The sequence below is a fragment of the Salarias fasciatus genome, unplaced genomic scaffold (assembly GCF_902148845.1).
Source record: "Salarias fasciatus unplaced genomic scaffold, fSalaFa1.1, whole genome shotgun sequence".
Lineage (NCBI taxonomy): Eukaryota > Metazoa > Chordata > Actinopteri > Blenniiformes > Blenniidae > Salarias > Salarias fasciatus.
In genome coordinates this window covers 722,097-748,306 of record NW_021941376.1, presented here as the reverse complement: position 1 = coordinate 748,306, position 26,210 = coordinate 722,097, and the positions used below count along the sequence as shown (strand labels likewise).

Sequence of the window (26,210 nt, the reverse complement as noted above, 5' to 3'; positions counted from 1 at the left end):
TCCCTGAACCAGACCCCCTCCAGCTCCTGGTCCCCGAACCAGACCCCCTCCAGCTCCTGGTCCCCGAACCAGACCCCCTCCAGCTCCTGGTCCCCGAACCAGACCCCCTCCAGCTCCTGGTCCCTGAACCAGACCCCCTCCAGCTCCTGGTCCCTGAACCAGACCCCTCCAGCTCCTGGTCCCCGAACCAGACCCCCTCCAGCTCCTGGTCCCCGAACCAGACCCCCTCCAGCTCCTGGTCCCTGAACCAGACCCCCTCCAGCTCCTGGTCCCTGAACCAGACCCCCTCCAGCTCCTGGTCCCTGAACCAGACCCCCTCCAGCTCCTGACTGCAACCTAAAAATTCTGTCCATAAAGATTCTGAACAGAACCGGTCCAAAGTTCAGCCCTGCTGGAGTCCAACAGGTCCGACTTACAGCTGACAATGTGGACCAGAGTCCTACTCCGGTCCTACAGAGACCAGGTGGCCCTGAACAAGGGGCCCTGGACTCTGTACTCCCAGAGCCGCCATAAGACCCCACAACACACCCGGTCCAGCACCTTCTCCAGGCCCACAGAACATCTGTGGACTGATCTGGTGAACCCCCATGAGCCCTGCAGTCCCTTTGTAGGGTCTACAGCTGGTCCAGTGGGCCTCGGGTCCGGCCTCCTCCAGACCCGGGTCCGGCCTCCTCCAGAAAGTGATTTCTAAGAATTCCTGAGGTTTGGGAGAGAATGACGCTTCTCACAGATTCTGTTCAAACTAAAGGTCAAAGGTCGAGTTCTACCAGACGTCAAGCCGTTTGCCTTAACGTCTTGATCCGTTCAGCTGAAGATCAAAGGTCACGTTCAGGTCAGACCAGCGCAGAGCCGCTCTCCCGACTCCGACAGGAAGGGAAGGACGTCTGAACGTGTTGCTGAAGACGGACGTGGCGTCGCATCCCCGGTCCTGAGGGTGGAGGTTGCATGTTCTCCCTGTGCCCGAGTGTGTGTGTGTGTGTGTGTGTGTCCGTCCTGCAGCAGAGACGTCAGTCTCTCAGCACTCCACACTCTACCAGCTCTCCCTGAACCCCGCTACTGGAGGATGCTGGGTGTGACCTTTGACCCCACCCGGCCCTGTCCGCTTGTCTCCTGACTGAACTGAATCCGTCCGACTCCGAAGAGACGATTGTTCTGATGCCAAATTCCAGAAGCCTTAATCCAGCAGGACCGCCTGCCGGACCAGAACCGCGCTTTTCTACGTTTCTACAGATTTATTAAACTGGCATTTTAAAACCTGACTCTGTGTGTGTGTGTGTGTGTGTGTGTGTGTGTGTGTGTGTGTGTGTGTGTGTGTGTGTGTGTGTGTGTGTGTGTGTGTGTGTGTGTGTGTGTGTGTGTGTGTGTGTGGTGTGTGTGTGTGTGTGTGTGTGTGTGTGTGTGACTGACTGAAAGTTCCTTCCTTCTCGTGTTTCTATGACGGACGACAAGTTAAAACCTGAGCCTGGAGCTCCATGTCGCCCGCTAACAGATTCAACGTTTCTGTTCCAGTAAAAAGTGAAAAAAAAAAAGTAATCCATTACTCTGCAGAGTGGTGTTCAAGGACCAACTGAAGAAAGTAATCCATTACCGAGTTCAGAAACGTGTCAACTTTTATTCAGATCAGTCACAATTCAGGAGAACCTGCAGAACTCCAGGAGAAGCCGGGGGGGGGGGGGGGGGGGTTAAGAGGCACATTAAAACATGAGCCATGTTAGAGCGCCGCCCTGTGGGCGGGCGGGGGGCGGGGCTTCTCCCACTGGTACGTCTCAACCATAAATAATCAGTCTGTCATTAAAAAAGTGTCTCATTGCGACCAGGCTGCAGGGAGAGAGAGAGAGAGAGAGAGAGAGTGTGTGTGTGTGTGTGTGAGAGAGAGAGAGAGAGACTGCCATGGAAACACACTGGCAGTGTTCTTCCCCCGCTGCTTCTGAATAAGGAGGCCCGCAGGGTCCGCCTCACCGGGGGGGGGGGCACCTGGCCGGGGGGGGTCCGCCTGGCTGGGAGGTCCGCCTCACCGGGGTGGGGGGGGCGCCTGGCCGGGGGGGGGTCCGCCTGGCTGGGAGGTCCGCCTCACCGGGGTGGGGGGGGCACCTGGCCGGGGGGGTCCGCCTGGCTGGGAGGTCCGCCTCACCGGGGTGGGGGGGCGGCTGGCCGGGGGGGGTCCGCCTGGCTGGGAGGTCCGCCTCACCGGGGTGGGGGGGCACCTGGCAGGGGGGGGTCCGCCTGGCTGGGAGGTCCGCCTCACCGGGGTGGGGGGGGCGCCTGGCCGGGGGGGGGGTCCGCCTGGCTGGGAGGTCCGCCTCACCGGGGTGGGGGGGCGCCTGGCCGGGGGGGGTCCGCCTGGCTGGGAGGTCCGTCTCACCGGGGTGGGGGGGCGCCTGGCCGGGGGGGGGGGTCCGCCTGGCTGGGAGGTCCGTCTGGCCGGGGGGGGGGGGGGGGTCAGTGCAGCTGCACCGGCAGGTCCTCCCCGTGCTTGCGCAGCAGCTTGGCGTGGTTGTGGTCCACGGCCCAGCGGGGGGGCAGGTGCTGCGGCCGCATGCTGTCCAGGAAGTGCTGCCTCCAGCGCCGCTCCAGCTCCATCAGGCCCCGCAGACCCCGCGCCGCCTGGGCCCGGACCACCTTCAGGCCGTGAGGCACGTAGGCCTCGTTCCAGATCCTTGGGGGGGGGGGGGGGGGGGGGGGGGGGGGGGGGGGCAGAGAGAGAGGGAGAGAGGCAGAGAGAGAGGGAGACAGAGAGAGAGAGAGAACATTAAGATCTGATTTTCCTGATGAAATCAGACTCTGTCCAACAGACCCTGATGTCTGGTGTCCTGCAGCGTCTCTGGGCCGTCCCGCTCTCAGGACAATAACTGGTCCGGTCTACATGGTGTTTCTTCAATCCGATTGTAAACAATCGGATTAAACGGAGTGTGTTCACGTACGGCAGACAAAGCGATCCACGATGAATCCTGGTGAGGCGGATTCTACAGCATCCTGGGACATGAGGACAGGGTCTCTGGAGGACCTTCCAGTCTTCCTCAGACCCAGCAGAGTTTTATCTGCTGACCTCTGCTCAGATCATGTCTCATCATCTCCATGATACCTGCTGAGGGAGCGCTGCTCCCCCGGCCGGAGCGCCGCCGCCGAGCGCCACGTCTCGCTGTGAGCTCTGCTCCATGCCGATGTTTCGAGTTAACTGGTGCCCGTGTTAACTGGTGCCCAACAGACTGAAACGTAGTGGTTCTGGAGAACGTCGGTTATCTACAGTTACAGTGAGTGTACAGGTTTAGAGTCTTGTGAGTCTGACTGTAACAGCTGCTGCGATCAGCAGGTGTTCACACAGACCGCCACGTCACTCGTTAACACGGGAACCAGTTCGTCCATAACACCGGCCGGGTGATCGCTCGTATTCTGCTACGGAGCTCTTTATACAACTCGCTCTGGCGCAATTTGCTTCCATCTCGCCTCTCCAGGGTTTTTTCCGACGGGGTTTTTACTAAAAAAGTGTTTTTCAACCACCGTGGCGTTCTCTGCTGGTTTTTGACTGTGCTGCTTCCCGTTTACTGCGCATGTCACACGTCATTACGTACGAGGGGAACACATGCACGGAACAAACCTCCCCCGTTTAATCCGCTCCGCTGTCAGGCGGCTTTTAAGGGACACGGAGCGGATTGTGGATCGGTGTAGACCACCTCGTACAGTCGGCTCCGAAATACAGTCCGCTACGAGTGAAGCGGATCCTCTCGGTGTTCACATGACACATTCACAACCCGCCCCTCGTATAATCTGCTTACACGTGGTCCATGTAAACGTGCCTACTGTGTCTGGACAGGGCTTTGCAGTGGTGGCAGTTCTGCAATGCATCATGGGAGTTCAGGATGAGACATTCCAGACTGAAATGCTGTTTTCGTCCTGCAGAGCTGTGCCGGAGTCTTAAATCTTCTTGATGGAAATCCTGCAGACATTCTGACTGTCCGTCCATCCAGCCGGACCCACGGGGAGCGGTGCTGCTGGAGTGCCCATGAGCTGAGGCGGTGTTGAACCAGGTCGACTGTACTGATGGGAAAAGGCTGTTTGCTTTTGGTGCTTAGCTCTAGATCAGGGTTCAAGGTTCAAGGTTTCTTTATTTATACCGCTTGGTAAATTTGTTGGGACTCGGCCGTCCGAATAAAGCACACACAAAACAAACAAACAAAAACAGCACAATCAACACACAAAGAAGCCAGTCGTTCAGAACCATAACATCACCCAAGATTTCCCAGATAACATCTCCCAGATCCAAAGGGTCAATCGGGCCCTGGCACCGAGCTTTGTGGCAGCTGCCGGGACAGAGCTGGATCTGGTCCTGGACTTGGGGACCGCGAAGCGACGGCCGGAGGGCAGGAGTTGGAACTGGCTGTGCAGAGGGCGTGAGCTGTCCAAAACAGCAGTGCTGGCTTTCCGCTGCAGCCGGGCCTCATACAGGTCTGTCAAGGGGAGCTGGGGCTCTCCAGGCTGCCTTCCGGCCCGTTTGACAGTCGGGCCCACAGCGTTTTGGTCCTGCAGAGTCAAGTTAGCAAACCAGGCCACCAGTGCAAAGGACAAGACGGACTGTATGAAAGCACGGCGGAGGAGAACGAGCACGGTCCTGCCAACGTTAAAACGAGCCAGTCGCCCAAGATGAAACAAACGCTGATGTCCCCTCTTACACACAGCTTCACTGTTGTGTTTAAAAGACAGTTTTGAGTCGGTCAGTGTCCCGAGGTGTTTGGAACTTCCACGCGTCCCAGGTTGGCCCTTGATAACTGAGGGATTGTGGGTTGATGTCTGGGTTCTAAAATCAATAACCAGGGGTGTCTTTTCTGGGCCAAGATCTACTTTTCAAGTAGTCGTTCCTCCAGGGTTGACCCGGAACTGGGGACCGGGGGGGGGGGGGTACCGGAAGGTAACGCGATACTTAACGCGATAAACAAGTGATTTTAAAATAAAATCTGTGTCGTGCATTAAGGAGTTTTTCCACTTTAGAAATACTTATTTTCCACCATAAACATGTTACAAATGTTCAATAATGTGCACAATGTCCCTGACATGTTCACTGCTAGCACCGCTAACAGCGCTAAATTGTCCATTGAAAGTCACAGTGCCGGTTCGGCTCCAGAATTTTTTTGGTGAGAATTTGAGAGGCTGTGATGTAATGCAGCCTGATTTCCTTAAGTTTGGTTTTGTCCGCATTCCTCCGCCAGATGCTTAGCGATCTTCCAGGAAGTAAGAACAGACCGGCCTCCAGCGCTGCAGCGCCACACCGACCCACCAGGCAGGAGAACCTTAAACTTCACTCCAGCGCTACTTAAAGAGTGAGGACGGAGTTCCCCTCTTCCGTGCACGTACATGGACGCAAGCCACAGACACGAGCGTTTCACTAAGGTGCAGTTACGCCCAAGACCTGCAGGGGGCGTTTCCCATAAAACGTGCAAACTCCTTAAAGGGCAACTCCGGTTTTTTGACACCTGGACCTTATTTCTAGGTGTGTCATGCTCATATACTCACTCAGACAAACATGGTGCAGCTCGGAGTCCTTCAGAAGTTATTTAGATCCAAACGATGTAGCCGCACTAGCGGGGGGGCCACAGCAATGGAGCGTTAGCGCGGGACATAATCTCTGCAAAGGCGCTCATTTCGGCTGTATTTTTCCTCCATCGGGTTGCCTTTCGGTCGGAAGGGGGGCCTCCGGCGGTGTCCCGCGGCCTGGGTCGGAGCGCGCATCCGCCGGGCGGCGGAGATCTGGATTCTCCCGGCGAGGAGAGCGCTCCGGCCGGCGTGGAGCGCGCATCCGCCGGGGAGCGGAGATACGCTTCCTCCCGGCGAGGAGAGACGTCCAGCGGCCCAGCGGCCGTGCGTGAGCCGTGCGTCTTCGCCGGTGTCCGGAGCCTCCGTGGAGCAGCTGAGGGCCGTTTTCCAACTCGGCCCCTGGAAGTCAGACGCCGGGGCGCCGTGACAGCCGAGGCCGACTCAAAGTGCCTCTCTGCTGGGGAGAGGAGCGCCGCAACGTTCCCATCCGAGCTAATTGTGGATAAGTTAGCGAAAACTGTCAGCTCTTCAGCTGACCCACCTGAAGACGGTAGACGAGCTGACTTTATAACACTGGCGATGGATGAAGAAATACAGCCGAAATGAGCGACTTTGCAGAGATGATGTCCCGCGCTAACGCTCCATTGCTGTGGCCCCCCTGCTAGTGCGGCTACATCGTTTGGATCTAAATAACTTCTGAAGGACTCCGAGCTGCACCATGTTTGTCTGAGTGAGTATATGAGCATGACACACCTAGAAATAAGGTCCAGGTGTCAAAAAACTGGAGTTGCCCTTTAAAGCTCGTGTCCGGAGTTTTGAAAGAGAGAGGTTTTTTTAATCCAACGTCTGGAGGCTCCGCCCTCCCTCTGCTTTCATGAGCAACCAAGCCACGCCCCTTTAATTGTGCACGAGTATTATCTGTGGGGTGAAAATGAGAGCCTCCAGTCCTGCAGCATCCTCCACGTTGAGCTGTTTCCGGTGGATGTTCAGCAGACGGTGGATATATCCGAGGTGAGCGGGGCGGCTGCTGCGGAGCTAACTCTCCCCTGCTGGGCGAGCGCCGTGCTCTGTGGCTGCAGCAGCTGACTGACAGCAAGGCGGAAGCTCGAACTCTATTGGCTGAAGCTGACCGGCACTTTTTTGGATAACACGGGGGTCTATGAGACGAAGGCGGGGGTCATAAATAAATGTTTATATTGCTTTATGCTAGTATCGAACCAGACGAACACGTTTAAGCTCTGTTAAAAAAAAGATTCCTACATTGGAAACGAACAGTCAACTCCGGACACCAGCTTTAATGCACCTATAAAGGAGTGGTATTACCCTTTAGGATCAATCTACAGCACTCAAGCTACAGCTTTGCACAAAGTTGGATGGTGAAAGCTGCATGTGTCAAAAACAACTTCAATGTTCCTCCGCATCAGGCTGCCTCAGACACTGGAAATGAGTCCCTGTCTCTTTAAGAAGCTCCTCAGCTTAGACACGCCCCCTCAGAGTGACCATCTCAGCGATTAGCGGTGTACTTCCCCGCCCGAGGGGTGGGGGTGAGCGAGCTGTGCAGGAGCAGCCACGCAGACTACGTCAGAGATGGGCGGAGCTGTGCATTATGGGCGGAGCTGTGCAGAACCGAGCGTTTCAGCCTCAACATGGGGAGATTCAGGGATTGCTCAAATATGCTGAATGGTTCAGGAAACAACTCCATGCGTTTTTTTAACGGGGAAGAAACATTACAGCTTTATACAAAGCTCAAAAAAGTGGATTTTGCATAATAGCCCTCCTTTAATATTCTATTTTCAACTTCTTCTGGTAGAACGCAGAACAAACAGCGATGCAGTCATTATACACAGTAGAAGAAAGAACGCTTTGTTTTCTACTGCAGGAAGTCAAACGACTCCAAACAGCTCTCTGACCAGAGCGGCCCTGGGTTGCCAGATTGGGCGGGTTTCTGCCAAATCAAGCTTCTTTTTGGAACACGTCGGACGGGATGATGAAATGATTGTTCATGACGTGTTTTTTTTTCTCTATAGAAAAACGGTTTTAACGTGCATTTTCAACCCAGATGGCGGTTTGAGCTGCTTTCTATTGAGTGAAACGGGTTTCATATTGTTTACGGGGGACAGCGACAGATCTGGCAACCTCCTCCAGGACTGCAGAGGCACCGCAGCGCTGCGGTGGTTCCGGACCGCAGCCAGAACGGTTGTTCTGCTGTACTGGGTCTTTCTGCAGCCGTACAGCTCCTCTCCGCCGTGCTGCATGAGCTCAGAACAGCAGCTGGAGTCGAGCGCTACGGAAGCCTCACACGGACAAAAGTGCGGCAAACGAGGAAAGTGGGCTGGACCCGGGCAGAGGCCGGTTCTCACTGGGTCTACATGGAGCCGGGTCGACCTCGGACCTCCTCCTCCCAGCGGCCCCGGCTCCACCCAACGTGAAAACGTGTTCACACTGTGGCTCCCGGCTCCACCACGGGCCGCCACGTGGGTTAGGCGGAGCCGGATACCTGTGGTGGGAACACGGCCTCGGCGTCTCACCTGGTCTCCAGGTCGGCGGCCTGCTGCAGGGCCTGGGCGTCCAGCTGCCGGTCCGGGCTCACGTCCAGGAAGTCCCTGATCAAGGCCGTCAGCTCGTCCCGACGCCGCTCCGGCAGCCCCTCCCCCGCCGTCAGCAGGGCCCGGGCCGCCGACCGCACCCGGCGGCGCTCCGGGTCCTCCAGCAGGCGGACGCCCTCCTCGCAGCCCTGAGGGGCGGCGAACTCCTCGGCCAGCCGCTGCTTCAGGACGCCGTCGTGCACGTTGGACGCGGCGTGGCAGGCCGTGCACAGCAGCAGGATGTCGTGAGAGTTGTGGTCCTTCATCTCCGTGGGGAAATGGCGCCGGTACTCATGAGGAACGATGTTCTTTCTGTCACAGCAAAAAAGAGACGGGCCATTGGAAAACCAGCTCAGTGAACCGTTAGCATCTAGAACCACTGACTGATCTGTGAACCGTTAGCATCTAGAACCACTGACTCAGCTGTGAACCGTTAGCATCTAGAACCACTGACTGATCTGTGAACCGTTAGCATCTAGAACCACTGACTCAGCTGTGAACCGTTAGCATCTAGAACCACTGACTGATCTGTGAACCGTTAGCATCTAGAACCACTGACTCAGCTGTGAACCGTTAGCATCTAGAACCACTGACTGATCTGTGAACCGTTAGCATCTAGAACCACTGACTCAGCTGTGAACCGTTAGCATCTAGAACCACTGACTGATCTGTGAACCGTTAGCATCTAGAACCACTGACTCAGCTGTGAACCGTTAGCATCTAGAACCACTGACTCAGCTGTGAACCGTTAGCATCTAGAACCACTGACTCAGCTGTGAACCGTTAGCATCTAGAACCACTGACTGATCTGTGAACCGTTAGCATCTAGAACCACTGACTGATCTGTGAACCGTTAGCATCTAGAACCACTGACTGATCTGTGAACCGTTAGCATCTAGAACCACTGACTCAGCTGTGAACCGTTAGCATCTAGAACCACTGACTCAGCTGTGAACCGTTAGCATCTAGAACCACTGACTCAGCTGTGAACCGTTAGCATCTAGAACCACTGACTGATCTGTGAACCGTTAGCATCTAGAACCACTGACTCAGCTGTGAACCGTTAGCATCTAGAACCACTGACTCAGCTGTGAACCGTTAGCATCTAGAACCACTGACTGATCTGTGAACCGTTAGCATCTAGAACCACTGACTGATCTGTGAACCGTTAGCATCTAGAACCACTGACTCAGCTGTGAACCGTTAGCATCTAGAACCACTGACTCAGCTGTGAACCGTTAGCATCTAGAACCACTGACTGATCTGTATGAACTGTTAGCATCGTTAGCTCATTCATTCCTTCTCCGAGCTGCTCATCTTTTTCAGGGTGACGGACAGCTGGAGCCAATCCCAGCTCCATACGGTCGAGGACGGGGTGCACTTCAGACGGGGTCGGGGTCAGGGTCAGGGTCGGGGTCATCTTCAGGAGAGACCAGCTGCTCTCAGCAGGGTGGGCCTACACTGTTCTCCGTGGGCGTACCTGATGTAGGAGTCCACCTTCCCGCAGACCACACACAGGTTCTCCTTGGCCGTCAGGTAGTAGTCCTGCTGGGAGTCGGGCCGGCCGGACGGCTCGAACAGCAGCTGCACCACGAAGGGCTCCTCGCTCCTCAGCACTGCCACGACACAACACACAGTCAGCCGGACGCCCGGCGAGACACCCCGGGACGCCGTCCTCCCAGGAGACGAGGCGGGGACACCCCGGGACGCCGTCCTCCCAGGAGACGAGGCGGGGACACCCGGGACGCCGTCCTCCCAGGAGACGAGGCGGAGACACCCGCCTGCACTCTAACATGTACTGTTCCTGCCTGACGTTCTGCGGTGTCAGAGCTGAACACAGACGTTGTAAGGCAGTGGTTCTCAAACTGTGGGGCGCGCCCCCCTGTGGGGGCGCAGTGCGATGCCCGGGGGGCGCGTGTGACCGTGGGGAACATGCTTTTTTTTCCGCCGTACTAAAATAAAGTGTAATTGCACATCCACTCCAGTAGGTGGCAGTGGCGTTCTCACTGTCAGAGTGTGCAGGGTTTTTTTGCACCGAGCTGCGATGTGAAGCCAGTAGACAAACCTTGAGACAACATGAAGACATTTTTAACAGGGATGACAAGAAAGGCGGAGAGAGACGAAGACAGTGAGTCAAAAGAGGACTCTGAGTGTGGAGAGGCAGGACCCCCTCTCAGGGCCGAGGTCTGGGGTTCTGCTTCCTTTAGCAGCATCTCAGCTTTGTGAAGCCAAACCTCCTCTGAGAAGCTGTGCTCTGCAGAACCTGCTCATGTAGCCGTTAGTCCTGGCTTCCTCATTTTGATAAAATAAAGGGGAAAAAAAATCAGCCCAAAATGTTTTATTGGTTTTTGTTTTGTAGGTTAAAGTGTTTTAAATATTGTGCTGCTGAGTTAATGTTGCATTAAGGAGTTTGCACGTTTTATGCGAAACAGCGCCCCCTGCAGGCCTTGGGCGCAATGCAGCTTAGTGAAACACTCGTGCCTGTGGACCTAGCCTATCAAATATACTGTGGACAAATTTACTTGTACTTTTATTCAATATTCTATCGATTTAGTGTTTGTGAATGAACCATCATGGTGAGTGGCACAATCCCATTTTGCGCGGAGCTCCGTCACAGAGCAGCTCACAATGTCGGGAAAAAACTTCAGAACAAGTCAAAGATGATCCAAAAAAAGTCAAATGCAAGTTGTGTCCTTTCATATCACTCCACAGCAACATGGCTTTCCACCTTAAACGGGTCAGTAGCCAGATAGTTGGGCTGATAAAAGACGGTTCTGTTACTCAATTCTCATTTTTAATGCTGAATTTTATTTCGTTTAACTGTAATATTTAAGGTTATTAGTATATCTTTATTTTATTTCTCTAAAAGGCTAATTCTATTTAATTTAGTGTTTGTGAATTTTCTTCTTGCTGGGGGGGGGGGGGCGTAACAGAAAATAATTGAGAAGCACTGTTCTGCAGTGTCAGAGCTGAACACAGACTTGGCGGGAACACCATAGGACAATTAAATCTGTCATTTGCTGCCCTGATCTGGAGTTGCTAGCCGTTAGCATCCGACCCTACTACGTCCCACGTGAGTTTTCACACGTCATCACGCTCTGTGTTTACGTCACACCGAGGGCGGACCCAAAGGCGGCACAGGAAACAATCTACAGCACGGTAACGACACTTCAAGCACAACATCCCGATGCACTCTACATCATATCTGGGGATTTTAATCACGTGACTCTGGAGGATACCCTCACGTCGTTCCATCAATACGTCGACTGTCCCACAAGGAAAAACAGGACAATTGATCTGTTATATGCAAGCACTAAGGATGCATATTCAGCACTCCCCCTGCCACCTCTTGGCAAATCAGACCACGATCTTGTCTACCTGCAGCCTACTGACACTCCCCTTGTGAAGAGGCAGGCTTTCACCACCAGACAGGTCAGGAGGTGGTCTCCCAGTGCAGAGGAGGAACTGAGAGACTGCTTTGCCACTACTGACTGGAGTGTGTTAGTAGATCCTCATGGAGAGGATATTGAGGTGGCAGTGGATGTGGTGACTGACTATTTGAACTTCTGTGTGGACTGTGTGGTGCCTCTCAGAACTGTGAAGTGCTACGCTAACAACAAGCCATGGATTACCCGTGATGTGAAGGCAGCACTAAACAGGAAAAAGTGTGCATTCTATGGTGGGGATGATGAGAGAAGACGTGGGGCACAAAGGGAGATTAAGACTTGTCTGAACAAGGCTAGGGAGGCATATGGGAAAAAGCTGGAGAACAAACTGAAGGGCAATAACATGAGGGAAGTCTGGAATGGCATGAAAACCATTACAGGCTGTGGCAGTAAGAGCAGTTTGGGGGGCGGGGACCCCCTGATGGCTGAGGAGCTGAACGTATTTTTTAACCGGTTCAGTCCCTCCCCAGCCACCGGCCCTCCTCCTCCACCCTCTGTTCCTCCGACCAGGGGAACCTCAGCCTCTCCCTGGGCACACCTCTCTCTCCCCAGGGCTCCCTTCCGCCCTCCCTAGTATATCGGTGGACCAGGTGAGGAGGGAGCTACGTAAACTCCACCCCATGAAGGCAGCAGGACCGGATCGCATCAGTCCAAGGCTCCTCAAGGTCTGTGCTGAGGAGCTGGCGGTCCCTCTACACCACATCTACAATCTGAGTCTGCGCTTGGGAAGGGTCCCCTCAGTGTGGAAAACATCTTGCATTGTCCCTGTGCCCAAGAAGAGCCGCCCCAGTGAGCTGAAGGACTACAGACCTGTTGCACTTACATCCCACGTGATGAAAACGCTGGAGCGACTGGTTCTGCAGCTCATGCGACCACAGGTACAGGGTAGGGGGGACCCACTCCAGTCTGCCTACCAGGAGAAGGTGGGAGTGGAGGATGCGGTGCTCTATCTCCTACACCGTGCACTCTCCTACCTGGACGTGGGTGGATGTGCTGTGAGGCTGCTCTTTTTTGATTTCTCGAGCGCCTTTAATACAATCCAGCCCTGCCTGCTCCAGGAGAAGCTCAACAACATGGATGTGGACCCTCACCTGGTGAACTGGATTATGGACTACTTAAACAACAGGCCACAGTTGGTCAGGATGGGAGGTCAACAGTCTACATCTCAGTCCTGTAGTATTGGAGTGCCACAGGGAACAGTGCTATCGCCCCTCCTCTTCACCCTATACACCTCAGACTTTCAGTACAACACCGACACACGCCACGTGCAGAAGTTCTCCGATGACACTGCTGTTGTGGCATGTGTGAGGGGGGGTGAGGGGGGGGAGTACAGAGCCCTGGTGAAGGACTTTGAGGGCTGGTGTAGGCGGAATATGCTCCAGCTGAACACCTCTAAGACCAAGGAGGCGGTGCTGGACTTCCGCCGGGTGCCCTCCTCCCCCCGTCCTGTCTCCATCAATGGAGCAGAGGTGGAGGTGGTGCCCTCTTACAAGTACCTGGGACTTCACCTGGACCACAAACTGAACTGGGCACAGAACATGGACACAGTTAATAAAAAGGGGCAGAGCAGGATGTACTTCCTGCAGAGGCTCTCCTCCTTCAGAGTCTGCTCGCAGCTGCTACAGGTTTTCTATCAGTCCGTTGTGTCCAGGGTGTTGTTCTACGCGGTCGTGTGCTGGGGGGGCAGTGCCAGGAAGAAGGACATTCAGAGGCTGGACCGCCTCATCAGGAGAGCTGGTTCTGTCGTTGGACTGAGCCTGGACTCTGGAGAAGGTGGTGGAACAGAGGACTTGGGCAAAAATAAAGAACATCTTGTCCAACCAGGGCCCCCCTGCACCCAGTGTTCTCCCGACAGAGGAGCTCAGTGAGCGCTCGGTTCCTCTCATTGACCTGCTCTACAAACAGACTAAAGAACTCTTTTGTACCACGTGCCATCAGACTGTACAACTCTGCCATCTCAGGCCGGAGAGGGGGGCCATGTCCATGCTGATTAAGGCTCTTCAGTGTTTTCAGCTCCTTAGCACCTTATTTTCTAATCTATTGTTTTTAATAATTTTTACTTATTTAATCCTGGAATGCATTTTAAGTGTGAATGTGAGCACAGACTGCCTTTTAAATGTCCCTTTGGGATCAATAAGGTATTATCTATCTATCTACCAGCCCAGCAGGAAGCCTCTGCCACCGGCCGCCGGCTCTGCGTCACACAGCAGGCCTCAGAACCCAGCAGCAGGCTGGATGTGACTGAGCAGGTCAAAGGTCGCGAGTGCTTCACTGCACATGGAGGAGCTGGGAGCCAGCTCCAGTCTGGATTCTCTTCCAGAACACGGTTCTTTAAGAGGCAGAAGGACGGAGTGGACAACCTCCAATTCCTTTGTCCAGGTACCACTTGGCCTTCTTCTTGTCGCAGGTGCAGAGCGGCTGGCCGTCAGGAGCGTGCAGGAAGCAGTTGTCGTAGAGAGGAGACTTCCTGGAACAGACGGCAGCTCAGTGTCTCCGTCAGCAGCAGCAGCAGCTGCCGGGCCGGCGCTCACCTGGCCGAGTAGCCCACGCCCAGCGGCTTCCGCTTGTTCCTCCGGGGGTCCGGGGTTTGCTCGTCTCCGGACGCCGGAACCGTGCAAGCCGGCGGCGGCCGCCTCTTCTCTCTGCCGTCCCCGTCCCCTCGGCCCCGGAAGGGCACGTCCACCAGGCCCTGGCAGCGGGAGGCCAGCTCAGAGTACGAGCTCCCGTCGGAAGGAGCGAGCCCGGTGTCGGGTTTGAGGCCGAGGAGATGGAGGAAGAGCGCCATGGACACCTGCGCGTCTCTGGCGGCGTAGGACATCTGGAAGGAGACGAGAGGCGGCGGGAAAACTCAGGATGGAGACCCCTCCCCCATCACAGCTGCTGCTGAGGACGGAGACGGAGACCCCTCCCCCATCACAGCTGCTGCTCTGGACGGAGACGGAGACCCCTCCCCCATCACAGCTGCTGCTGAGGACGGAGACGGAGACCCCTCCCCCATCACAGCTGCTGCTGAGGACAGAGACGGAGACCCCTCCCCCATCACAGCTGCTGCTCTGGACGGAGACGGAGACCCCTCCCCCATCACAGCTGCTGCTCTGGACAGAGACGGAGACCCCTCCCCCATCACAGCTGCTGCTGAGGACAGAGACGGAGACCCCTCCCCCATCACAGCTGCTGCTCTGGACAGAGACGGAGACCCCTCCCCCATCACAGCTGCTGCTGAGGACAGAGACGGAGACCCCTCCCCCATCACAGCTGCTGCTCTGGACGGAGACGGAGACCCCTCCCCCATCACAGCTGCTGCTGAGGACAGAGACGGAGACCCCTCCCCCATCACAGCTGCTGCTGAGGACAGAGACGGAGACCCCTCCCCCATCACAGCTGCTGCTGAGGACAGAGGCGGAGACCCCTCCCCCATCACAGCTGCTGCTCTGGACAGAGACGGAGACCCCTCCCCCATCACAGCTGCTGCTCTGGACAGAGACGGAGACCCCTCCCCCATCACAGCTGCTGCTGAGGACAGAGACGGAGACCCCTCCCCCATCACAGCTGCTGCTGAGGACAGAGACGGAGACCCCTCCCCCATCACAGCTGCTGCTGAGGACAGAGACGGAGACCCCTCCCCCATCACAGCTGCTGCTGAGGACAGAGACGGAGACCCCTCCCCCATCACAGCTCCTCCCGAGCACCTCGAAAGACCACATACTGTACATAAAGGTGGGCGGAGCTAATGTGGCGTCCCCCACAGCGTTCTGAAGCCTCCAGCAGGTCTCCATACTGGACTCTGTAAACCAGGTGTAAAGTGATTGGTCCAGCCTGTCAGAGGAGGAGCTGTGATTGGCTGATTGATGCTGAACTTTAACTCCAGAAATCAAATCAATAAAAAAATCAGAGTCTGGTCCAGAAGAACCAGGGCCAAAGACCAGGACCCGTTCTGGAACCGGGAGCTTTATGTTTATTTACACTCTGAAAATCGACATTTTCTGAACGGGTTCTAACGGGTTCTAATGGCTTGTAATGAGTTCTAACGGGTTCCTGAGACCCGGGCTCTTTTGAAACAACATCATCGCCCCCTGCTGGAATTTCTTGAAGATAATCTTCAGTTTCTAGCAGCGGAGGCGGGCGCTCGGACGGGGGTCAGGAAGCAGCCGGAGAGACTCCAGAGCAGCGGTCGGCAACTGGCGGCCGAACGATAACGTCTGGCCCGCCAGATGATTTTAAGAATCTGAGGCAGCTGCTTCACGGAGGCAGTAACTCCGCCCACTAACCTGTCAGCATCCAGCTCCTCCTAAACCGCCTTCATTACCTGTGAAACACCTGAAACCCTCTGATTCAGAGAACAACCTGAGCTGCAGCTCCTGCTGCACCGCGCTGCGTTCAGGGACACTACGTAAAAGCATCCTGCTGCTAAACGTCTCAGTCAGCTGTTAGCTTAGCTGTTAGCCACCGACGAACTAGCTGGATTTGAACGATTCCTTCGTGCTAAAACATCAGTCGACGGCACGCAATCTGAACTTCTGAGACGGCGGAGAGAAGATTTAAAGCAGAACTATGCAAGACTTGCTTTAGGGCTCCCCCTACTGGTCTCCTGTGAAAGCTGGCTGTCGTAAACGTCCTCCGCACCACCCCCCCTCCTCCACCCCCTCCCCCGCAGACAGCGTCCCACTCCCGTTTCCTTTCTTTCTGCTCGTTAGACAAAGTTTCTTTCTGTCGTTTCGGTTCTGCCGTGGTGAGCCCCTCAGGGTGGCGCTGCTAACGCTAGCGAGGGTTTCATGCTTGTTTTACGCTCTTTTGTTAAATCTTCTGCGGCGGCAGCTCCTCGCGCTGCCCGGGAACTTCCTGCGGTCGCTCCCTCTGTCGCAGACATGGCCGCCTCGCACGCTCAGACTGATTGGAAAACAAACACACTTCAGCTCGGTGCAGCGAACTCACTCGCGCTCACTTCTACCAGAGGAGGTGCCACTCCTCTGTATTTTTCAGTTACCAAACGGAAATTAGAACCAATCAACACATCATGCGAAGATCGTCTATTGCAACACAACGACAGATGTCGCGCTCCAACAGCTGTTATCCTTGTAATCCCGTCTGAGCGCCGTAAAGCAGGTTTGTTCTCTCAGATGTAGGCGGGTCGATCCTCTGAAAGTTCAAGCGCTGTTTTCAGGACACGGACCCCGGGGGGGGGGGGGGGGCACATTTATTGAGGTAACAAAGTAGCTTAGTTCTGCTTTAAAGGTGCATTAAGGAGTTTTACAACCTTAAAATACTTATTTTCCACCATAAACATGTTACACATTTTGAATGCTGTGTCCAATGAGCCCTGACAGATTCATCACCAGAACCTCTAACAGGCTAAACTGTCTCTGGAAAGTCACAGTGCCGGTCCGGCTCCACAGTTTTTTTGGGGAGAATTTGAAAGGAATGACGTAATGCGCGCTCCGGCTGGATAAGTTTCACTTTGTCCGCCATTACTCCGCCAGATGCTTAGTGAGCAACAGCTGAGCAGGATCTTCCAGGAAGTCAGAACAGACTGGCTTCTAGCACTGCAGCTCCACACAGACTCCACCAGGGAGAGACACTGACATCTTACTGAGCGCTTCTGATGGTGCGTTCACACCGGACGCGTTGCAAGCGTCACGGCGTCGCTTTTACATTCAAGTCTCTGGTGGACGAGCTTCAGCGGACCTGACGTGCATCAGGCGCTTTCCGAGCGTTGCTTTCCGAGCGTTTCGAGCGTTGGCGACGCGCGTCACGCGTTGCAGGCGTCAACGCCTGAAGTTGGGAAAATTGAACTTTCGAAGCATCAACGCGCGCGTCATCCAATCACAGACGAGCACTCTGAGCGCTGACGCGGGCCAGAAGCTTGTCAAACTGGGCCCGGGAGAGGCGGAGGCTCGCCGGCGGGCCTCCGCTGGGGTGGCGCGCCGCACCGGGGGGCCGATTCGGTGCGACGCCCGGAGCGGGCCCGCTCCGTAGGACCGCTGGGTGAGACGGCGCGTCTCGGTCCTGCTGCGGGTCGCCGGGGAGCCGGTCGGAGAGGCGGGGGCGGCCGAAGGTGTGATCCGCGTCGCCCGCCGCCAAAGCCCGACCGGGCCCGGAGGCCGGGCCACCGGGTCGGAGGAACGGCCAGCGCCGTGGCGGGCGGGGGGCCCGGGGCGGGTCCAGGGTTCCTGTGTGCTCTGCTTCTCCGACTCCTCCTGCTGGAGCCGCTCACTGCGGCTGGCTCGCATTTCGCCGAATTCGTCCGAACAAAATCATAAACAGCTGGTATTCGGACAAACAAACGACACACTCGGCTCTAAAGCACCACTTCGTCGCCTAATTTGAAAAAAAATCTCAATAAAGTTCTACATTTGAAGAGTTTAGAGCTAAAGTGATTTCTGCACCGATTCCGCCATTATCAACATGAAGACAGGACACAAGCTCCTCCCACTCCCGCCAGTGAGCTGCCGCGCGTTGTAAGTGTCGAATTTCACACTTTACACGCGTCAACTTTGAGGCGTCAGTGACGCCCGTGACGCTGGCAACGCGTCCGGTGTGACGCACCATAAACCAGCGAAGACGGAGTCCCCCTCTTCCGTGCACGGGAGCCACAGGGACGAGTTTTTCACTAAGCTGCATTACGCCCAAGGCCTGCAGGGGGCGCTGTTTCGCATAAAACGTGCAAACTCCTTAAGGCACCTTTAAAGCCGAGCGTCTCGGGCAGAACAGAAAAAGTTGTTCCTGACGGACAGTTCAGTTCTGAGAGGACGGAACTGAGCGGCGTGGAGAGAACCAGGGAAACATCCTTGTTCTGGTAGGTTCCAGACCAGGACACGGCTCTAGAGCCTGTCCACACTGGGCTCCGGACCAGGAGACGGACCACGTCTCAGAGCTGTGGACGGTCCCTCTGCAGGACGGAGGCAGGCTGGGCGGACAAACAAACCTGCAGCGTCTGTGGTCCAGACTGGAGGACAGAACGATGTCTGGAGGACGGAGGGTCCAACACCACGGAGTGTGGAGAAGCTCCTGTTCACCTGAGACACTGAGACACCACGCTTTTATTTTGAAAACCGACCCGTTAAAAACTGGAACATGAACAAAAGGCTGAGTTTCTCTGCTTCTGAGTTGGATTTCAATAAGACGGACAGAGACGTCCTCACGGGACCAGCCTGGCAGAGACGTCCTCACGGGACCAGCCTGACAGAGACGTCCTCACGGGACCAGCCTGGCAGAGACGTCCTCACGGGACCAGCCTGGCAGAGACGTCCTCACGGGACCAGCCTGGCAGAGACGTCCTCACGGGACCAGCCTGGCAGAGACGTCCTCACGGGACCAGCCTGCCTCCTTCAAACACTCCAAACATCACAAGTCCCACTTCATCTGTCCCCTGAACCGCTACACCTGCTCAGGTTCACAGGCTGCAGGAGCCAATCCCAGTGTGCTATGAGCAAGGCAGCACACACCTGGACAGGTGAGGACAGGACTCACCTGGACAGGTGAGGACAGGACTCACCTGTCCAGGTTGTCAGTCTAATATGAACAATGACAGCCAGTGATGGACGGTGTTCCTCCAGTCACTGCTACCCCTGTGAGGCAGAACCGGGTCCAGCGGCAGAACCGGGTCCGGCGGCAGAACCGGGTCCGGCGGCAGAACCCGGTCCGGCTGCGGACCCGGGCCTGGAGTCATCCCCGGTCCACGGCGAGCAGGACGTGGGCGGCGGCCTCACCTGCTCCGCAGTCAGCTGGTCGGCCTCCCAGTCGCTGCAGCGCAGCTCCAGAGACTTGTCCAGAGACACGTCCAGCAGGTCGGCCGCCAGAGACTTCAGACTCAGCCCGTTGTCCAGCGAGGCCCGCCTGCAACACAGCTCCGTCAGCGCTCCGCCAGACAGGAAGAAGAAGAAGAAGAAGAAGAAGAAGAAGAAGAAGCGCCGCCCACCTCTGCCTCAGGGCCAGGTACCGCAGGTCCACCGTGCAGGACAGAGACAGACCGTAGTCCCGCGTCAGACGCTTGCCGTCCTCGTAACAGCCGACGCCCACTTTAAAAACGCGCGGGTCTCGGAGGACGTCCGTCAGAGAGGCGGGGAAGGCGTGGCGTCCGCTCCAGAAGGCCAGCAGCCGGACCAGGACGCACAGGCCCGAGTACGAAGACATCTGCAGCAGGGACACGGTGGACGGCCGTCCCTTCACCGACACCTGGACACCAGCAGCAGTCAGACAGGACCAGGAGGACGCCGGGGACACAGCAGCCGTCCAGCAGGCCGCGGCTGCTGGGCAACGCTGCTGGGCAACGCCGCTGGGCAACGCTGCTGGGCAACGCCGCTGGGCAACGCTGCTGGACAACGCCACTCAGCAACAACGCCGCTCAGCAACAACGCCACTCAGCAACTACGCCGCTTAGCAACAACGCCACTCAGCAACGCCGCTCAGCAACGCCGCTCAGCAGCAACGCCGCTCAGCAACGCCGCTCAGCAACAACGCCGCTCAGCAACAACGCCGCTCAGCAACAACGCCGCTCAGCAGCAACGCCGCTCAGCAGCAACGCCGCTCAGCAACAACGCCGCTCAGCAACGCCGCTCAGCAACTACGCCGCTTAGCAACAACGCCACTCAGCAACGCCGCTCAGCAACGCCGCTCAGCAGCAACGCCGCTCAGCAACAACGCCGCTCAGCAACAACGCTGCTCAGCAACAACGCCGCTCAGCAGCAACGCCGCTCAGCAACAACGCCGCGACATTCACTGGAGCAGAATTGTGACACATTAAAGGACAGAAAGTCAAGACGGCTGCTTCAGAGGACAGACGTGCAGGACAGACGTGCAGGACAGACGTGCAGGACAGACATGCAGGACCTTTACCCATTCGCAGTCCAGGCCCAGCACGGGGAAGACGGACAGGTCCTCCTGGACCAGGGGCCAGAGCCGCTGCCAGTCGTCCTCGCAGCTCACCACCACCGGCTTCACCCCCAGCAGCTGGTCTGAGGACAGGAAGTGGAGCGGGGGGGGCCGCCGGGACGCCCGCCGGCACCGACTGTCCGCCGTGGGCGGAGCCTCCGCGGGTTCGGCCGCCTCCTGGTCGAAAGGCGGCCTCTTCCTGGTCCGATACGCCCGCCAGAGCAGCAGCCCCCCCAGGGCGGCCCCCAGCACCGCCGTCAGGACGGCGGCAGGTCCTCGATGAGACATGAGCTCTGGACACCAGCTCCGGAGCGGCCGAGACGATCCAACCTGGGAGGGGGGGCAGAAGAGAGGCTTCAAAACTCCCAGAGCCGCAGGAGGACTTCAGTCAGGGGGGGCCGGTGGGCCACAAGAACCAATCATCTCCCTTCCCTGACCGTCAGACCTCCAGACCCCCAATCCTCCAGATCCCCAGACCTCCAGACCCCCCCACCAGCACAGCAGCCTCCCTGACTCCTCACAGTCCTGTCAGAGGTCCAGACCGGAGCTCCAGGACCAGAAGAGGAAACAGAGCATCATGAAGCAGCCTCCTGTCTGCCCCCCCGCCCACCAGAGTCACACAGCCCCCTGCAGGACCAGAACCCCTACAGTCCCGGTTTGAGATGGTGTCGTCGTCGGCTGCTGTGATTTCCAAAGAGACTGCAGGTTGAATTCCCGAGGAGCCCTTGGCCCCGGAGTGTTTCCTGCAGTTCACATCAGAAACTAACTTCAGCAGCCTCACAGCCTCCACGGGCCTGGAGGAGGACTGGAGGACCAGGACCCAGACACAGAGCAGGAAAAGGGACTTCAGGGACAAAAAAGAGAAGGTTTCTTCTGAGCGAGGAAGGCGCAAACAAAGCAAAGTGAATCAGCTGCTCCACGGGCGGAACCGTTGGTGGGGGACAGAATTCACCGGAACACCGGGCAGGCTAGCTGTCTGAAATCTGTCGATTTCTCAAACAGCAGAAATTCCCGTTTGTCACTTCGAGCACTTCGCAGCTGAATACGCCCAGTAGACCCCCCCAGTAGACCCCCCCCCCCCCCAAACGAGCAGCTGAAGAAAGAACCGGGAGCTCGGAGGCAGCGGCTAGCCTCATGCTAGCTGCTAGCATCCTCCTGCAGGGACGCGCCGAGCCTTCCACCGGGATCAAAGTCCCCGTTCCGTTCAGCCAGCAGCAGCCCGGTGAACCGGCGCGCTTCAGCTGCTCGGAGTAGAACCTGAAACCAGACCAGGGCCGGATCGGGTCCAGACTGACGCGTCTGCAGTCTTACCTTTCAGGTGTCTCATCCAAAACACGCGACTTTCTCACACTTAAAAGCCGATGCGCCTTTTCCGGGCTGTATTTATCACAGTCAGCTGTAGGGGGGGGGAAACCACCAGCTCCCCCTGGAGGAGGGGCGGACCACCACCCCCACTAGAGGACCACCAGCTCCCCCTGGAGGAGGGGCGGACCCCCCCCCCCCCCAGAGGACCACCAGCTCCCCCTGGAGGAGGGGCGGACCACCAGCTCCCCCTGGAGGAGGGGCGGACCCCCCCCCCCCTAGAGGACCACCAGCTCCCCCTGGAGGAGGGGCGGACCCCCCCCCCCCCCCCCCCCCCCCCCCCCCAGAGGACCACCAGCTCCATTGATATGGAGAAACGGATGTCAATACATAAGGAAAACTGAGGTGGTGAAAGGGTCTGAAGATGGGGGTATAAACGCGATAGATTTTGATATTATGAATGGCGTCTTAAAATTAAAATGGCTAAAGTTGTTTATGACAAATAGGGATTCATTTTGGTTCACTATTCCTCACATGATTTTTCAAAAGGTGGGGGGATAGACTTTTTGTTGCGTTGTGACTTTGAATGTAGATCGTTGTCGGTTAAACTTTCTATCATCAACAAATCCTTCTCGATTGGAAATTGCCATACTGCCATAATTTTACTCCACACAATACACCAATCTGGAATAACCGATATATTTTGTTGCACAGGAAATCAGTTTATAAGGCAGAATGGAATTCAAAAGGAGTCTGGGCTCCGGCTCACCTGCTAGATGAAAATGGGAACCCGTTATTACATGAAGACTTTTGCAAAAAATACCAAATACAATGTAACTTCAAGGAATACACAAAAGTAATAAATGCAATACCGATCTCTTTAGAGCAATGGTTAAAGAAGATATCCGAAACTCTGACGTCTCCCAGAGACTGAGACAGTTGTGCATTGGGGGGCTGGAGTTTGGTGATCGTGCATGTGACAACAAAACTATTAGAAGACTGTTGCTGGATGAAATCGACCCAAATCCAATCAAAAGGTCTTATATTTTGAAGCAATTTGAGGTGGAGAAAATTAAAAGCATAAGAAAAAATTATATTTCATTTCCGTTACCTCCCAAGACCAAAGAACTCCAGTTTAAACTTTTGAATGAAATTTACCCAACAAACGAGTTTCTAAGACTAAGATTTAATTTTGATGCAAATTGCTGTGTTCTTTGATGTGGATGTTGAAAACCTGAACCGTGTTTTCTTTCACTGCAGTGTGGTTGGTACACACACTTTGGTGTGACTTAACTGGCCACTTTCAAACAACGTTGTTTCCCCTGACAGAAGCTTCTGTTATGTTTGGTGTGTTTAAAGATGACAAGAATCTAGAATTTTTACTGAATGTTTTATTGCTTTTGGGGAAATTTTTTATTCACTAATGCAGGTATTTTAAGTCTAGACCTTGTTTTACTCACTGGAAGAATGAGTTCTTCTCTTTTTGTAAATCTTTAAAGTTAGTTGATAATAGAAAAACCCTTCACTTGTTTTCTTTATTAGAAAATTTTGATTTAACTTAAAAGCTCCCTCACAAATCTTATTTATTTTTTATTGTTTTTATTTAATTTAATTTTTTTTTTTGTGGATTTACAGTGACTGCTCAATCTATAATAGTAGTTTGTTGATTTTGATAATATTCATGTGCCTTGTTTGTATGTGTATATGTTCTTGTTCTGAATAAAACTTAAAAAAAAAAAAAAAGACCACCAGCTCCCCCTGGAGGAGGGGCGGACCACCCGCCCCCCCCCCCCCCCCCAGAGGACCACCCAGTGCTGTATAGTAGACCAGACGCTCACTGCCCCCGAGAGACGGCCAGCCGGAGCTGACTCCGGGCGTGGCCGAGGCGGATCAGAGCGGGATCCAGCACGGTGTGTGACGGAGTGTTTGGTGGTTTACCGAGGTGCAGTAGACTTCTGTTTGGAATCAAGTCACAATGCTTGAAATCCGGTGAGAACAGCAGCCAGGAGAGCCAGACCAGCACTGGAGGTTCTTCAGGGTCTGCAGCTGAGCCGGTTCTCCTCAGGAGACCCAGACCAGCACTGGAGGTTCTTCAGGGTCTGCAGCTGAGCCGGTTCTCCTCAGGAGACCCAGACCAGCACTGGAGGTTCTTCAGGGTCTGCAGCTGAGCGGTTCTCCTCAGGAGACCCAGACCAGCACTGGAGGTTCTTCAGGGTCTGCAGCTGAGCCGGTTCTCCTCAGGAGACCCAGACCAGCACTGGAGGTTCTTCAGGGACTGCAGCTGAGCCGGTTCTCCTCAGGAGAGCCAGACCAGCACTGGAGGTTCTTCAGGGTCTGCAGCTGAGCCGGTTCTCCTCAGGAGAGCCAGACCAGCACTGGAGGTTCTTCAGGGACTGCAGCTGAGCCGGTTCTCCTCAGGAGAGCCAGACCAGCACTGGAGGTTCTTCAGGGACTGCAGCTGAGCCGGTTCTCCTCAGGAGAGCCAGACCAGCACTGGAGGTTCTTCAGGGTCTGCAGCTGAGCCGGTTCTCCTCAGGAGAGCATCCATATGTCAGTCTGCACTTTTTCATTTACTGTAAATAAACTTTTCTGTTTTTTGTTGCTTTACTGTGTTTCATGCTTTCATTTTTTCCATTTCTTGTCTTCCTTTGGCTGTTTCACTCAATCAGTTTTAATTATTCTAGAAATGAGTGTCCGTTGTATTCGATGAAGCTCTTCTGATTAAATTGACTTCATTTCTTATTACACGACTTACTTTATTTTTTACATTTCACTCTGAAAGCCCTCTGTGTCTATTCGAAGAAACACCTCATGGATGCCCTGGGACGCATCATCAGTGATGTTTCCCGGGGTCATTGGGTGTTTTGGGTCTCTCAACATCATACACCTTCACCCAGGCGACCCAGCCGGGGGTGATCAAGCCCCGACTTGCGTCCCAGTAGCAGCCCACGGATCTGCCGTCTTCATCCAAAGCCACCAGGTGGCCTTTTCGGCGGCTTCACTTGCGGACTCGATGGCCCTCTTCTTTGCCACTGCTGCGATGCCCAGGCGGCTCGGGACCTTGCACAAGGACCGTCCTGCAAATCGCCTGCAGCCTGCCTCCGTGGGCTCGTAGAAGGTCCTCCAGCCTCCCCCCCTGCACTCCTCCACCAGTTCCTGGTACTTGGCCCTCTTCCTCTCATTTGCTTCCTCCATGTTTTCTTCCCAGGGCACTGTCAACTCCCGTATGATCAGCTGAAGCTGGAGAAGACTCCCCCTCGAAGGGGGGGACAGCAGGTGAAAAGCAATGAACGGACTAAAGGGAAGAACATTCAGACATTAGAGGACAGGGCTCAGTGCTCCGTACTTCCCACAGCATTCTAGCTCCTAGGCAGCTTTGTGGATAGTTTAGTATTCAAACTAGTATTGAGTTAGTATAGTTTAGCTCAGGGGTCGGCAATTAGCGGCCCGCGGGCCAAATGTGGCCCGCCGAACCGTCCAATCCGGCCCGCGAGAGGATTCCAACACGCGCACGCACAAACGCACGCACTACCCCGGGCCCTCGAGCAGACGCACGCACCCCTGTTGGAGTGCGATATCTGTCATTGTGTTGCAATAGACAATCTTCGAAGGATGTGTTGTGTAGTTGTGGTTTCCGGTTTGTCACTGAAAAATAAAGAGGAGTGGCGCCTCGTCTGGTGAACATAGAGCGCAAGCGAGTGCTGCACCTAGCTCAGCGTGTGTGTTTATTCTCCAGTCAGTTTGAGTGTAACGGTGTGTTTCCACCGGACGCCACGTGAATTTTTCGTGCAATGAGATTACATACAGAGTCACTGTAATGATCCGATTGTCGCTCAACCTTGAGCGGCGGACGCGAGTGATGATGCGGCGAGCGGCCGGCGGCGAGCGTTTCCAGGGAAAAATCTGCGCGCCCGTCGACTTGCACTGCCAGTCGCTGCCGCCCGCATCCCGCCGCTCCATCGCTCGTCGCTCAAGTTGAAATAATTGAACCTTTCAAGCGAATTGGCGCCAGGACAGCCTGTCAGCGTGGAGGTCTTCACGGACGTGCTGACGGAGGGCAGCAGGGCTCCGACCATGCAGGACAGTTGGCGTGATGCCAAGGCGAGCGGCGTGCGTGATCTCACTTGTTCACCGCTTCTGGTGGAAACCGGGCGTCAGCCTGAAGCAGCGCTGGAACCGGCCGTCTGAGAGCAGCTCCTGCAGACAGTGGAACTCACCGAGCTCAGACCGCCTCCGGAGGGCAGCAGGCAACCAGGAGCGATGCCGCCGCCTCGCTGCAGCCGGAGGAGCTGACTTCCTCAGGCCAAATACAGAGCAGCGGTGGCGGTGGCAGGCGGAGCATCTCAATCTCGATCTTTATTTGTAAAAGTACTACTCATTTTCATAAAAGTCCTGAACAGTAAAAACAGTCATAAAAACAAAAAAGAACAAAACCCGCACCATCGATCAGTGTGTGCCCGTGCACACACATACACACAGACAG

The 26,210-nt window shown here is 55.6% G+C and overlaps 1 protein-coding gene across 1 annotated transcript; it reads right to left on the bottom strand.

Annotated features, from left to right (window-relative positions):
• Positions 1-1,609: 1,609 nt before the first annotated feature.
• On the bottom strand, positions 1,610-21,868 carry exd2 (exonuclease 3'-5' domain containing 2). Its single transcript, XM_030087180.1, has 9 exons — positions 21,737-21,868; positions 20,390-20,755; positions 19,473-19,729; positions 19,264-19,390; positions 14,089-14,375; positions 13,918-14,024; positions 9,592-9,727; positions 8,055-8,423; positions 1,610-2,656 (listed from the first exon to the last, which is right to left on the bottom strand). The coding sequence occupies exons 2-9, from the start codon at positions 20,711-20,713 to the stop codon at positions 2,440-2,442; spliced, it is 1,824 nt and encodes a 607-aa protein (XP_029943040.1). The 5' UTR covers positions 20,714-20,755; positions 21,737-21,868; the 3' UTR covers positions 1,610-2,439.
• Between the last annotated feature and the right edge of the window lie 4,342 nt (positions 21,869-26,210).